General features: G+C 41.0%; 2 protein-coding genes across 10 annotated transcripts in view; both read right to left on the reverse strand.

Annotated features, from left to right (window-relative positions):
• Positions 1-2982: 2982 nt before the first annotated feature.
• COX18 (cytochrome c oxidase assembly factor COX18) lies at positions 2983-10042 on the reverse strand. 3 transcript variants are annotated; one of them, XR_011140773.1, is made up of 7 exons: positions 9632-10018; positions 8232-8332; positions 7319-7482; positions 6083-6195; positions 4155-4262; positions 3452-3656; positions 2983-3314 (listed from the first exon to the last, which is right to left on the reverse strand). XR_011140773.1 is itself a non-coding variant. In XM_068941299.1 (6 exons), the coding sequence occupies exons 1-6, from the start codon at positions 9962-9964 to the stop codon at positions 3141-3143; spliced, it is 993 nt and encodes a 330-aa protein (XP_068797400.1). In that variant the 5' UTR covers positions 9965-10042; the 3' UTR covers positions 2983-3140. The 3 variants fall into 3 exon arrangements, 2 of the variants coding, with proteins under 2 accessions (XP_068797400.1, XP_068797401.1); XM_068941299.1 differs by lacking the exon at positions 3452-3656 and having other exon boundaries at positions 9632-10042; XM_068941300.1 differs by lacking the exon at positions 3452-3656 and having other exon boundaries at positions 6083-6174.
• Positions 10043-12046: 2004 nt separating this feature from the next.
• ANKRD17 (ankyrin repeat domain 17) overlaps positions 12047-13597 on the reverse strand; it is a 96823-nt gene continuing 95272 nt past the window's right edge. For all 7 annotated transcript variants that reach the window (XM_068941303.1, XM_068941302.1, XM_068941301.1 and 4 more), the window contains one exon: positions 12047-12646. In XM_068941303.1, the coding sequence (XP_068797404.1) occupies positions 12587-12646 (60 nt within the window). In that variant the 3' untranslated portion in view covers positions 12047-12586. The remainder of the gene's footprint in view (positions 12647-13597) is intronic.

The raw sequence follows: 13597 nt of genomic DNA on the forward strand, positions 1-13597 counted from the left end.
TATGAACAGTCTGGATTCTGTTCACTTCATATCCTTAGTCCCCTACGCGTTTCAACAACAACAACAACAAAATCAGTAAACACCAGAGAGAAGTTCGAACTCGTCTCCAGAGAAGAACAACAATGTTACAACCATAAAATAGTTTTGGCCTTCCAGGACTTCTACCCTGTAGGTGTGGAATCAATCATGCACAAATTAAGAAGTAAAATATGAGACAAACAGAGAAATTTCCATAGGACCTTCACCTCTGCAAGCTCTGTCTACTGATTAAAGGTAAGGAGCAAGGACAGAAACACTCCATCGTTAATTTTCCAGACTTAAAACTTCAGCCCCAAAACTGCAAATATTTTATACGTTTGGGTAAGCACTCTTGGCAATGTAACCGAGGGAGTGAATAAGATGCAAGTGACCTGCCAGTCACACAGAGCACACGGAGTTGGTCAGAATCAGCTTGCAGAGTTCAAACTAGTAAAGCCACAAGCATGCCATGAGTTACTGGGCTTGCCGTGCAGAAAGTGTCACGCACAGCTCCTGCTCTACCCCAAATCCCGTCTGTGGTCCTCCACAGTGCCTCTAGCAGTACCCAGAAACAGGTACTTTAGAGGAAAGTGCAGAAAACTTTTAAGAGGCAAATGTGGAATACTCCACCTCTGAGGACTCTCCCACTAGCCATGAGAGCTTGAGATCGAGTTCAGTTCTGTCACGTGAGACTGGAAAACACTCTGGAGCTTTCCTATCCTTCTGTTAACTTCAATACACTCATCTAGTCCAGATCCCATTTAATCTGACAGCTTATAGTCATTAGTCTTTCAAGTCTTTACTTAAATTATTTTCTTGGGTACCTGTCGACGGATAAACTTATACCTCATCTTTTGCTCAGAAAAATCACACAATTTTCATTACCCTAGTAAGACGTCTTACAAAATAATCCTAAATCCATTGCGAAATAAGACAGGCCTGCTCATGACACAGTTAGTTACATGAGATCAATGACATGAGGCATGTGAAAGTTAGTATTACCTGTGCCCTTGAGGTCTTAACCCTGTTGCCATTTTAGTCAAGGAAAAACTTGCCTCTGGCTTTAGTAAAAAGATTAACATACTCACTGGAGTCCTGCTGTGCTTTCTGAGGGGGAAAAAACACATTCTTTCTATAATTCTCTCATGAAAATCCAGAGCACCGTTTCACTGAGTTTCATTGCCTTGTTTTTCCATCCAGCGAGACCTATTATCAACATTGCGAAGTGAATCATTCTACAACATTTAAACTGACAAAAACCAGTATGTTCAAATACTAACATTCATAATTTCACAAACATATGTCCTTACCGTAAGAACATACCTCTGCACTTAAACGAGTGCACAAACGTTTGCAAACGAGACTGTGATCTTTGACTGAAATCTCAAAAGGGAAAGATACACCTTTCTTGGAGAGAAAGCTCATTACACAGTGCTAAGCTCACCATTAGTGAAGAAACAATAACCAGGACTGATCAACATATAGGATTCAGGCCTACACATATCAGAACAGCTAACTTACCATTTCAATTGCTCTTCCACTCTAAAAATATAAAAATGTGAATGCAGTGTATTATTAAATAAACTATACATACAAGTGGCAGAAATTGTGCAAATTAGTGATTTATAGGAAGAAACAGGTAGGTAAGAGGCTCACTGAGCCAAAGATTTGACCTGAGGCTACAGTGAGTCTGTTCCTTCTTAGGATGCTGCTGAAAATTCAGTACTACCTGTACAGAAATAGAAAAATGCATTCTCTTCTTAAGCTACCTAACTAGCAATACATCACCTGTCATACAGAATGTGCTCTGCGTTTTATGCTTAAAAAAGAAGTTTTAAAGAATTTGTCATTTTTCTCTAGGCAAGACACAAACAGAACCACAGCATCAAGTAAGTGGGAAAGGATCACTAACTAGAAGTCTCTGTCCAACCCCTGCCCAGAGTATGACCCGTTACAGCATGTTGCTGAGGACAAGTCATTGCCATCTCACAGTCTCATCTTTTCCAAGAGGATGGGGGGGGGGGGGGGGAAGAGACAGAACAAACTAACAAAAGAAATAAAACCAAAGATTCCAGTTGCTTTCTGACATGACAAAGGCAGGTGATTGTTGATTTGTTTCTATTGTCTACATCTGGCTGGCATTCTATCTGTTCCTCTCTTCTCCAGTGCTAACTAACTCCTGTCAAATACCAAAACTTATTTTCAAAATCAGTTCATCTTATCAAAGGTTAATGAGCAATGACTTTATCAGGTACAGCGTGACTCATCCTCTCTGCGATATGAGAACCATTCGAGAGCAAAGAACATAAACAATGCTTTGCTCGCTATCCTGATTTTTGCTTCTACAAGGAGAAGCAAAGACATTTTTAATAGACTGGGTACTTGCACGGACTTTGGCAAAAAAGGAGATTAGCGTGCAGAAGTTTCATCGCAAATCAGTCCTCCTAACTCCATATCTAATGCATAGAAGATCTAAAAGGAAATAATCCTTTTTCCTATAGTAATTCTTGCATTTCAGTCTCATTCATTTCCTGGCATTAACCATCAGCAAGCACTTAGTTTTCTTTGCAGTTTCAGGAAAGCATCTATCAGAACTGTTACACTTACCACCACATGAACCACCTGGAAAGCCAACGCTTGAGGCTGATCACCAATGAATCTGCACCAGTGTCTTTATTAGCAAAGACTATACACCACTAACTACACCACGTCAGTCTGTCTACCTCTCCCTCTCCCCAAAAACTTGTTCTTCACTAGTCCATAGGTGAGATTGCCTTCACTACAAAAAGGGAGCCTAGATAAGCCAAGGTTTTACTTCATATTCACCTTCCCAATATCTTACCGCATTTCAGGAGACAAACTTCTATTCCTGGACCATTCTACTTACAAAACCAGCATCCCTGAAACAGAACTTCCCAACAATTACATGTACGTGCCGAACAATCATCTAGAACAGCCAATAACTTATTAAGGGTCAAACAGATGGCCAATACTTTATTCAGAAAATAAATATAATTCCAGTCGCAGCATTTTACAGTAAATAAGTACATTTCAATAAAACATCACTTCTTCATCATCTAGGCTATCTTTACGGGACAATTCTTCCAATCATTCAAAACACATCATTTCTTAAAACTGTATTTGGTAGTCAAGGCAGAGACAATATCCCTGTAAGGAGTGGCCGAGTCAGACGTGGTCCTCGGTATGCGGCACAGTCGACGAAAGGTCGGAGAACGGAGCAGCAGGTTATGCGAGAGTCCCATGAAACTTGACGACAACCAGTACAACGCCATGGACTGCAACAAGACAAATACTGAGTTCAGCCACCCGAGATGCAATGAAAATACTACCATTTTAGGCAGCTCTTCACAAACCACAGCCACAGCCACTAATTAGGAATTACCACTCCTAATTATTAAGAAAAATAACTCACCTAAATACACTCCTCTCAATAAAAATAATGGCTTCCATTTCAAATGCATTTTTCACTCTTTCTCAACTCTTCTGGGAAAAATGTCATCTACACTGAAGTTTGACAACAGCTCACAAATTAAATCATATCTTGCTTAAACATCTACGCTTCAGTTAAACAGACTTGATGAGCCAAACAACTAGATAGATTGATTTCTTTTCTTTCACTGCGAAAATATACATTCAAATAAGTAAAACATTAGGTAAGAAAAAAAAAGAAACAAGTCTTTTAAGAAGCTCACAAAAAAATTTGCAAATCTAACGTCTAAGCTGTTTTCATCTTCCAGTAAGCAAATACTTAGCGCAGCTTCATTTATAGCTATCTCCTTACACAAACTTACCCTCTGCTTTTTAAGATTACAGAAAGGATGCTAACCCACTCTGAATTTTTTTCCGATCTCTAGCTTATGAAAATGATTTTCAGTACCAGTTAGTTTGCAGATTCTTCCCTCTCAGTATTAGACAGAAATATTCCAAACGTATTAATAATTTAAATGCACGCTTAGACAAAATATATTTTTTTTTTTCAGGGCACAGCGGTAACAGAGACTGTGGTCTATTAAATAGATCAGGCATTTGGACTGTCCTTTGAGCACTGTGAATGCACGAATTGGGGCCAAAAGAGACACCAGTCAGTGGATACAGCATTAAGATTTTGGACTTACCGAGGGGACAGTTGCAGCAACAGGGATCATCACTACTGACACCACTCGAATGAAATTAGTAGCTAGTTTCTGAAACCTGGTAGCTTTCAGTTTTTGCAGAGCAAAGACCTGAAGGAAAGAGGGAAAAACAACCCCAAAGATATGAAGATACTACAACTAAAAATCAAATAAAAGGTTACAACTGGGTTTCCCATAACCCAGTATTCTTGTTCACCTACTATTTTCATTTGCTAATTATCCATTTCAGCTCAAGTACTGCTACACTCTTTAACTCACTTAATGCCTTAGATGTTCAGTCCTTCACAGAGAAAACACCAACCTAACAGGGTACCCATCTAAATCATCCGAAGAAAACATCCTTGTACATAGTCACTTTTGCACATCACAAATTTCCTCAAGCACAGCCCTCTGAGGAAAGGCTCCTCCTAAGAGGAAATGGACCAAAAACTGATAACTGAAAGAAGCAGAATAATATCTACAGTCACACGTTGACTCTCATTCTCATAAAATATTAGTCCACAAAACTTAAGAAAAGACATGAAGCTGAGTAAGGAGAAAATCTAGATGGCTAGAGATCAATGAGGACCACTAACAGAAACATTTAGGAGTAAAAAAAATATTTCCATGCAGTTATCCAAAAACACGCAAAGTAAAGACTGTGTTTTTTTGTTCTGTTTGTTGACTTATGCCCCTCGCAGCGTTCAAAGTTGTGGATTTTTCCAAGTATCAAGAAGAATTTATAACACTGTTCATTTTAACCACAAGTCAACTTTCTTTCCTAGAAATTTCATAAAATGCTTGTTTTGATCCAGCATTCTCTGTACCAGGATTCAGCCTTACAATACGGAAAGAACGTAAGACAGGAGAGCAAAAATTCTCTAGACTGTTCAGTAATATTGCAGCTGAAAATACTGTGTTCACAAAGGATATATTTTTGTTTAAAATGCAATGAATGTACTGAAAAAGTCAATTATGAACAAATTTTATACAGGCTTGCACAACGTCTTTGCAGCATGTATAAAGGGCATTAAAAAATAAGTTATTTTGTGAAATGAAGACATATCACTGCCCAAAATATTATGCTTACTTTCTATTTTTAGAGTGCTAAGTACATATATTAAAATACTCTGCGAGCTGTTAGTAAAGCTGGGGCTGCCTATTTCTGAGGAATGAAAGCAAACTAATTCTCTTATTGGAAACAAGATTTTTTTCAGGCATTTATCAGAGCAAAATCAGAACTGTGTCTGTACAAAGGTGAAAACATGATACTTGCTTGTTTGGAGAGCATGTTCAGAGGTAAGGACAAGATGCACTGACTGAAGGAAAAAAAACACCTCATAATCTGGATGCCCTTGTCCTTGAATACCTTGGCTTTCATAACATGACCAGAAAGTCATTATTTCCCTAGCATTTCCTTTAAATCTTATTTTGTTTCTTCTTATCAAATGGCCTCCACTTCTTTAGGACGTCACCTATCATCCATATCAATGTCATTTACATACACACCTTAGCAGTTTTCTATACTGTTTCACCACAGAAAGGTAAGCTACTGATAAATACAAAGGCAATAACATTATTTCTGAAAAACAATGCAAAAACAACACGGTTTTGGATGTCTAAAACCCAGGAAGCTCATTACAGCATTCTTGCAGGAGCAACTTCAGTCAAGACTAACTTTCACTGAGGCTAAAGTAAAGTAAATAGCTCTGTAAAGTCACGTTAGAATTTATCATTTCCACAGAAGACAACCGCACAGTCAAACTCATAGAACAATTATGCGGTTTTTCAATTCTGTCCAATGCATTGAAGCAGCCATAGTCTGAAGTTACCATGGCATTACTGTGTTTTATAACTAAGTAAGTATGGTCTTACAACTCTATAAAAAGAACTACCCTTTTGGAATCGTTCCATTTGCTTCACCAACGTACCTCCACGATCAGCAAATTCACGAGCCCAAGTGAAACTGGCAAAATCCATGTAGAATCTGGTGCTGTGAGGTCTGTAAACCACAAGGTTCCACCTGTTGAAAACTGTTCTTTAACTACAAGAAAAGTTTAAAGAATATTTGTAATTAAAAGCGATTTTCTGCCTCAAAGGTACTCAGGACTGCTGAATATTGCATTTAAATCACCCAAGTTACTAGGTTCACTTTACACACATAATAAAGTCTATTTAAACAGATAGCATGAAATTTTCTGGCGTGAAAGATTACACCTCAAGGCAGCCTGCTGTTACAACAAGCAAAATATGGCGGGAGATACAGGCTGAGTTCCAGGTCATCTCATGATAACTACTGATTCAGGTGAACCAGTGATGAAGACTACCTTGATCTGGACCACCCTTTTATAAGGCAATAAGGAGTACACGGAGTGTAGGAACCTACAATGACTACGTATTTTGTGCTATTGAAGTATACGTTATTTTTCTTAATAACAGTACAACTTGTCACATTTCTGTTTTTACATGCACACCTAACCTCTTTTCTAAAAAGTCAAAATAACAATATGCTTACTTAAAAAAACCTGAAACTTTCAACATGAATATATTGCTTTACATGAAACTTCACACGGAAGAAAAAACTAGAGATTAATAGCAAACATACTGTTGCACGGATTGCACTGCTTGCTAATATCACTATCTTCTGAACAAAAAGATCCAAAGAGAGAATTTTTTTCCAGCAACTCTGCCTTCAGGAGAGCACAAAATAATTAAATGTCCATGTAAAAGTATGCTATACAGTATATATAGCAGCAAAATACTATACAGCATAACAACATAGTTCACGCGGTTCCCAGAGTTCAGATTCCACTACTGCTTTTGAAGAGGCAGCCTACAAAGCTCACAACTCTATTACAAAATACTGACAGCATGTGAGCTGAGAGTAGTGATACTTTTTAACAGTTCTGGAACCCACCAGTAACTATTACCATAGTTCAGAGCAGCACTGTTTACTCCAGCCCTGCACCTATTCCATAGCTAATATCCAAAACCTTTGAAAGCCATTTTAATTTTTGTTAGATATTTAACGATACTTAAACTATACAGAGTTTAAAAACGTAAGAGTGGTTTTTAGATCAACTAATACGTCAAACTCAGGAGAGCATGTTCTTTAATGAGCAAACGTATGGAAATGACCATTTTGTGCATCCGTTCAGAATGATCACCTTCTGAGTCCATGGCACCAACACTGCAGTTGCGCAAAGCAAGGGACACACAGACCCACATTGGAATCTGTACCCACATCAATAAAGTAGCTTTGAAGGGGTGGCAGTTGTCTCGAATGTACAGCTCTGTAATAATCCTCCGCAGATTCTTCTTAAAATGGAACCTTTTAAGAAAAAAGCAAATTAAATCCTCTTACAAAACCTGTTATAGATTTCTGAAATAGCAGTTCTACAGATGGCACACCTTAGAGTGGCTTATTTAGGTATAACTTTGGAAAATTTGAAGATACTTCTTCTTGAAGCACATCTCTCTCCTCTGCCAACCCCCTTCTCTCTCATCTTTCAGAGCCTTTCCTTCAAGCAGCTCTCCACAACTATGTTCCGGGTCATCACTAGCAACCAGCAGTAACTTATCTGACGTTTTGTCCTGCGTGGTGCTTTCGTCTGAACTAGAACACAACTTTTTCAACATGGAGGAAACTGGCCAGTAATATCATCTTTGGTGTCCAAACTTAGATACACTCCTGCTGCACAGGGCACATAATTAGACTAGGAGAATGAACTGGACTTCAATCATTTAAGTAGCAGCTTCCAATTCTCCTAACAATACTTAGGACCATAGAAACTATAGTCACGAACAAGGCAACAAAAACTCCTAGACTTGACCCTGTAATCTTAAATCTATGACAAGTTTAGGGCTTCAAAAAAAAAAAAATGTTCTGAAGGGTAATATAATAAATACAGACAAGTTGGAAAAGCGGTAAAACAATCTAAGCTTTGTGCAACAGCAGAATCTTTCTGTAGGGCTGCTGTTTGTAGGGCCTTTTTTCTTTTCTTTCTTTCTTTTTTTTTTTTTTTTCCCTTCTTCCCTGTCTGGAACAGATTTGTGGAATATGTAAAATCATCATCTTACCTGGCAACCTTTTCAGACCAACCCAGTTGTTTTCCACGAACAGAAACTTCATAGCGAAGACACTCAGCTAGTTTTTTAATTTCAGGTTGCAAGTTTTCCAACTAGCTAAAGAAAAGGAAACACGTTTATGCAACAGACTAAAAGAGTTGCCTGTACACAAAGTTGTTCCTTTTCCCACACCATACTGCACGTATACTAAAAAGCACTGTAGAACGTAAGGCACAAACATATGAACGCCTTCTAGGTGTAAAAAAAATCGAACGCTTAAAGAAGCTAATTCAAAATATTTCTGCTAAGAATCAAAAAACTGGTAACTTACTAAATGAGATACAGTTAGAATTTGTTTTTGTATTTTGTTATTGATAAGCACGTTCTTGTTTTCATACAGTGACTACAATCAATTATGTCACATAAAAAAAATACCTTTAATGCCACCTCAAATAGATTTAATGACCCTACAGTTAATGAAATCACTGTCCTAAGGAATAAGCACAGACTCTATTAGGCAACAGCACAATAGCACTTTCACTTTTACAATCAAAAGAACAGAGAAGTACTGGTAAACAAAGAAATACTCTTTAACACCAAATTCAAACTACCTATCCTCTGCAGCAATACTTTCTAATAGCTACTGAAGAACCACATCTAAAAAATGTCCCTCCCTTTAACCCGTATGTACGTTCCCACAATTCTCTCACAGGCAGTATACATAGCAGTGAAGAACAAGTATCTAGCTGATTCCAAATCAGACTTGAGCTCTGGCACCTGGGATGCACCACCCTAAAAACCTCATGACTTGGGAAAAAAATAGCATGGCATGGTTCTTCAAAGGACGCATCCAAGAAATACCTTTCCTGATACCACAGAACCAGGAGGACTCAACCTACTACTGTAGGCACAACCTGTAATCTCTTTAATAACTTCATCTTTACCTGTGAGAGAAAGCAGGTATTTAAGAAGCTTTTACTAGAGCAGATTTACCAGGATTTTCGTTTAAATTAACGCTGCCAGCCACAGAGAGCACCTGGCACGTGCCATCCAAGTCTCGGGCAAAGCAACTAAATTTCTATGTGGCTACCAAGGTGAAATACCTTCTTAATTTTTTTATTTCGACAACACGTTTCCACGTGAGCCCACACAGCACAAGCAGACCCCTGGGGAAGGGGGGGAGATCAGGGGCCATGCTGCAGTTTTGTGGAAAGGAGCCACCAGCAACGCCCGACCTGGAGATCGCGTCCGCTCACACCAAGCCTCGTGAGGGGCGCCGGCCGTGCCCGCGCGCTCCCCTCACGCAGCAGGAGGCAGGACAGCGAGAGGAAAAGCGTGGGAGGGGCACGCGGGCGGCGCGGGGCAGGCAGGAGCCGCCCTCGGGGGCGAAAAAGCCGGCGGCGCAGACCCACCTTGGCCAGGAGACGGCTCTGGTGCGCGGCGAGCGGCAGGGTGACGGCGGTGCGGAGCACGGCGCCGCCGCACACGATGGCGGCCCACCACGGCAGCCCGGCGGCGGCCTGCAGCGCCACCAGCCCCCCTTCCGCCCAGTGCACGGGCGCCGACTGCACCAGCCATTCATACCACCCGCCGGGGCTCCCGCTCGGCGGCGCCACCGCCGCCGCGGCGACCGTTAACCGCCCGCTCGGCGCGCGCGCAGCGGCCGCGACCGTTAACCGCCAGCCAGGCACGCGCGCAACGGCAGCGCCCGCCCGCCGGCACAGCGGTGGCGCGAGCCCCCACATCGCCCAACCGGCCGCTGCGCGCGCGCCTCCTCAGAGAGGAAAGGGCGGGCGCCCAGCGCCACGCCCTGCGCATGCGCCAACGGCCGCGGCGGCAGGCGGCGGCGGCCATAACGAGTGAGGGCAGGGGGAAAAAGCGATTTATTAGTCACCGGCTACTTCACAACAAGTGGCACCGGCTGCTGGAGCCGCCCGAGAATTTCCCTCCCCCTTCCGAGGTGTCTAACTTGCCCCTTAGGTGGAAAAGAAAAAGCAGGAACGAAAAAGGGGGATATGATCGCCCCCCTGACAGGGCAAGGCACTCACCCGACCACCCCAGCTGCTTGACTCTTCTCCCCTTTCAGCAAGTGAACTTGCTCACAGCTCGCTCCCTCTGCCCTACCCGCAAAGAAAAATAGCCTGCATCTATACAGCAAAAGACCTAGACATATATATATTTTTAAATAAAGACCTGCCAGGTCTCAAGAGAGTATGTTCCTTTTTGTTGTTGTTGTTTATTGGTCAAATAATATGTGTTACATTCGAAATATAAAAAGATGCCTCTTAAAAAAGTGTTCCTAGTTATAGACTTCCACACGCCCCAGGATTTTATTTACCAAGCCAGATGCCACAAACGTGGCGTCTAGCCCCCTTTCCACCAGTGTGATCTTCAAGGCAACAGAATACTGGTAGAAGCCACAATCCTAAGGAAGTCTGTTCTTTTGACCCATGGACTACATCGTTGTAATAAATAGCAAGCCGCATTTCCCAGAAGGATTATTTCAGAGTAAGGAGGCAAACAATCCTAACCAGCACTGAAGCGTTAAGCACAAAATTCTAGGAAAGGGCAAGGTTATAGGACAGGCTTGAACAGCACTGTTCCCCTCTCATAGTGAAGGGCTGAAATGGAACTTAAATCATGAACATGTTTCCAGTTTGGCACGCATTTTGAGCCAACTAATTTGCTACACAGTATATTTCAGGTTATCAAACAGCTGGAAAAGTAAGTTTACTTATAGTTAGTGTGTTTTCTAAAGGCATGTGTAGGGTCATTGATATGCAAAAAGACGATGCTTCTCTGAAAAGTCATTTCTCTTCTTCGGGCCTATACTGTAACGAATTACAAAACAGTGTTCCTCAAATCCCAGCCTCTAAGTCAGAATATCTAACTAACCCGGGAAATTTCTTCAGCCGAAATGATTGAAAAGATGTCTCAGAAGAGTAACATTCAACAGGAGGGTTAAAGTCTGCATGACACCATAGGAGAAAAGCAAGCTTTCTTTTAGCCTTCCCTCCATGCAGAACAACGAGCAACAAACCAGGTGTCCCGTGCAAAAACAAATGCAAAACAGAAAACCGTATTTGATTTGCAGATGTACTTTAAACCGTACATAAACACACTGTACTGCGATCTTGACTCACACTCTTGTGTCACTGCTGACTGAGGTTTGCCTCACAGGACCCTGGGATTTGCTTTACAGAACGGGTGTTCACTCCACGCCACCACACGTGAAGACGGTAACAGCTACTGATGATGACCATAAGGAAATTGAATTTGTATTTAAGTTAAGCCATCACGAGACAGCGACCCAGTTCAGAACACCACACCAACTGCTAAACCGAAGCCACTTATTCTGAAATAAGCCTTCATCTGCAGCTGGTTTTCATCATTGAAGCTCTACTGAAACTGCAAGAGAACACTTTCCTTTTCAAATAACACATAGCAAGTTTATTTTGAACCACGTTTTGCAAGGAAAGGAAGGAACCAGAAGAACAGCAGCTCTGGGAGCACTCACGGAACAGAACAAACCTTTTGCTGCATCAACCCAGCTCTAAGAATAATTCTTAATAGATGCTGCAGCATGATACATTTACCATGTTTTACTGGGCAAGTACAAGAGTTGGTGTGGAGACAGCTCTGAAGGTGCCAAAAGGCTATTTTTCCTCGAGCATTTTTTGCCAAAAAGCCTTTCAAAAAAAAAAAGGAAACCCCTAATATGTTGTCACAACCGAGGTATGCCTTCTCAAAAAAAATCCAACACATCTAGGAAAAAACATCTGATAATGCCCGTTTTATACTGTACTTAAATTACACAAGTAGAAAAGTTATGCTTATTAATAGTTTAATGTATGAAGGAAACATCCAGATTTCTGAATATGAAGGTACATATCTCACATTAATTTAAGTCTACATAAAGTAGAGCCTCTATACTGACATATTGAAATTTACTTTCTGCTTAGCCATTTGTTATGTAAACAATTGTACATTTATTTGCCATTCTAAAACTTCAGGATCAAGTTTACATAATTTTGCTAAATTTCTGTGTTTGCTCAGAAGCAGTTTACAGTACTAAAACCAACCAGCCAAAGAACAGCTTCAACAGAAAGTTATGTCAAAAAAAAAAAAAGGAAAAGAAAAAAAAAGAAGAATAGAATAAAGGCTAACTAAGTTGAAACGTATGATGGTGGGGAATGGGCGGTCACAATGTTCACAGAAAAAGGTCAGTTAGTAAGTTCTTCTGCAAAAAGCCTACACACTTCAGTCAAGCACATCAGTAGAATGATCTGGGAGCACATAAACTGTTTCTGCCATTTGTGTTTTCCTCTGCCAAAAAAGGAATCTCGAGGCTAGCAAGTTGATCCCACTCAGCCAAGTTGGTTCATATGCACACTGTTCATGTGAGGCGTCCAAGTTCCAGTCCACACCTGAAAGAGAGAGCTTTATTTAACACCATATTTCTGGGCTGCTCAAAATATTTCAGAAATCACAATTACACCAACCAAAAGGTGTACAGTTTCCACTGCACTGAAATGAATTCCAACACCAGACAACAAAACGATCCATTGTCAATAAACCACACGGTTTATTTCAGGACTTGGTTTTCCTCCTGCAGTTCAGGTGAGAAGAGGAAGCAGGATTTTTCCTCTTTCTGCCTGTAGCTTTTCCACTTTGGCTACACAGTCTGTCCACATCTTCCTTTTCATATAGCACAAAAAATTCTCCCCACCCAACTGCTTTCCTTAATAGCCCATCCAAAGAGAGAAATCAACACTATTATGCCATCAAGTTCTTCCAGCAGAGTAACACGGATGTGATATGTATTGTAGTGTTCTACAGGAAAAATGCATCCTTTAAGACCAAGGAAAATAGGTATGGCCTCAAAACATGCCAGCTCCACTGTCCAGGAGAAATAACACAGCTAGGCATACAGGCGAGATAGTTTGCAAGGGCAACACCTGAAGACCTCCAGCCTTCAGCATAATAGGCTGTTTTTCTTCTTCAGGTGAGGAAGTTCAGAGAATTAATAACTTGGTTTCTGACACTTTGAATTTTTTTCCCCCCCAACACATACCACCACCCTTGGCTCTAGGAAAACCCAAGTGTAATAAAGTAAAACCTTTGCAGGACTATGTTTTTTCACTGCACCAGAAGTTAGCAAATTGAGGTCAAGTGCCACTTTGGAGCAATACACAAACTGGGCCCAAACAACAAGCCATTTACCTTGCTGCACCCCTACAGTCTGCTAGAGCTGGGAGCTGCTGCCCGCACCTTGGATGTTCCCAAACAAATTTAAGTTCAGAAATATCTTTATTTAGTAACAGTATCGCACAGCTCAGTGTATAATGAAATATAAACACGGGGTTTAACACCACAAG

This window comes from Struthio camelus, chromosome 4 (assembly GCF_040807025.1).
Source record: "Struthio camelus isolate bStrCam1 chromosome 4, bStrCam1.hap1, whole genome shotgun sequence".
In the NCBI taxonomy this organism is placed as follows: domain Eukaryota; kingdom Metazoa; phylum Chordata; class Aves; order Struthioniformes; family Struthionidae; genus Struthio; species Struthio camelus.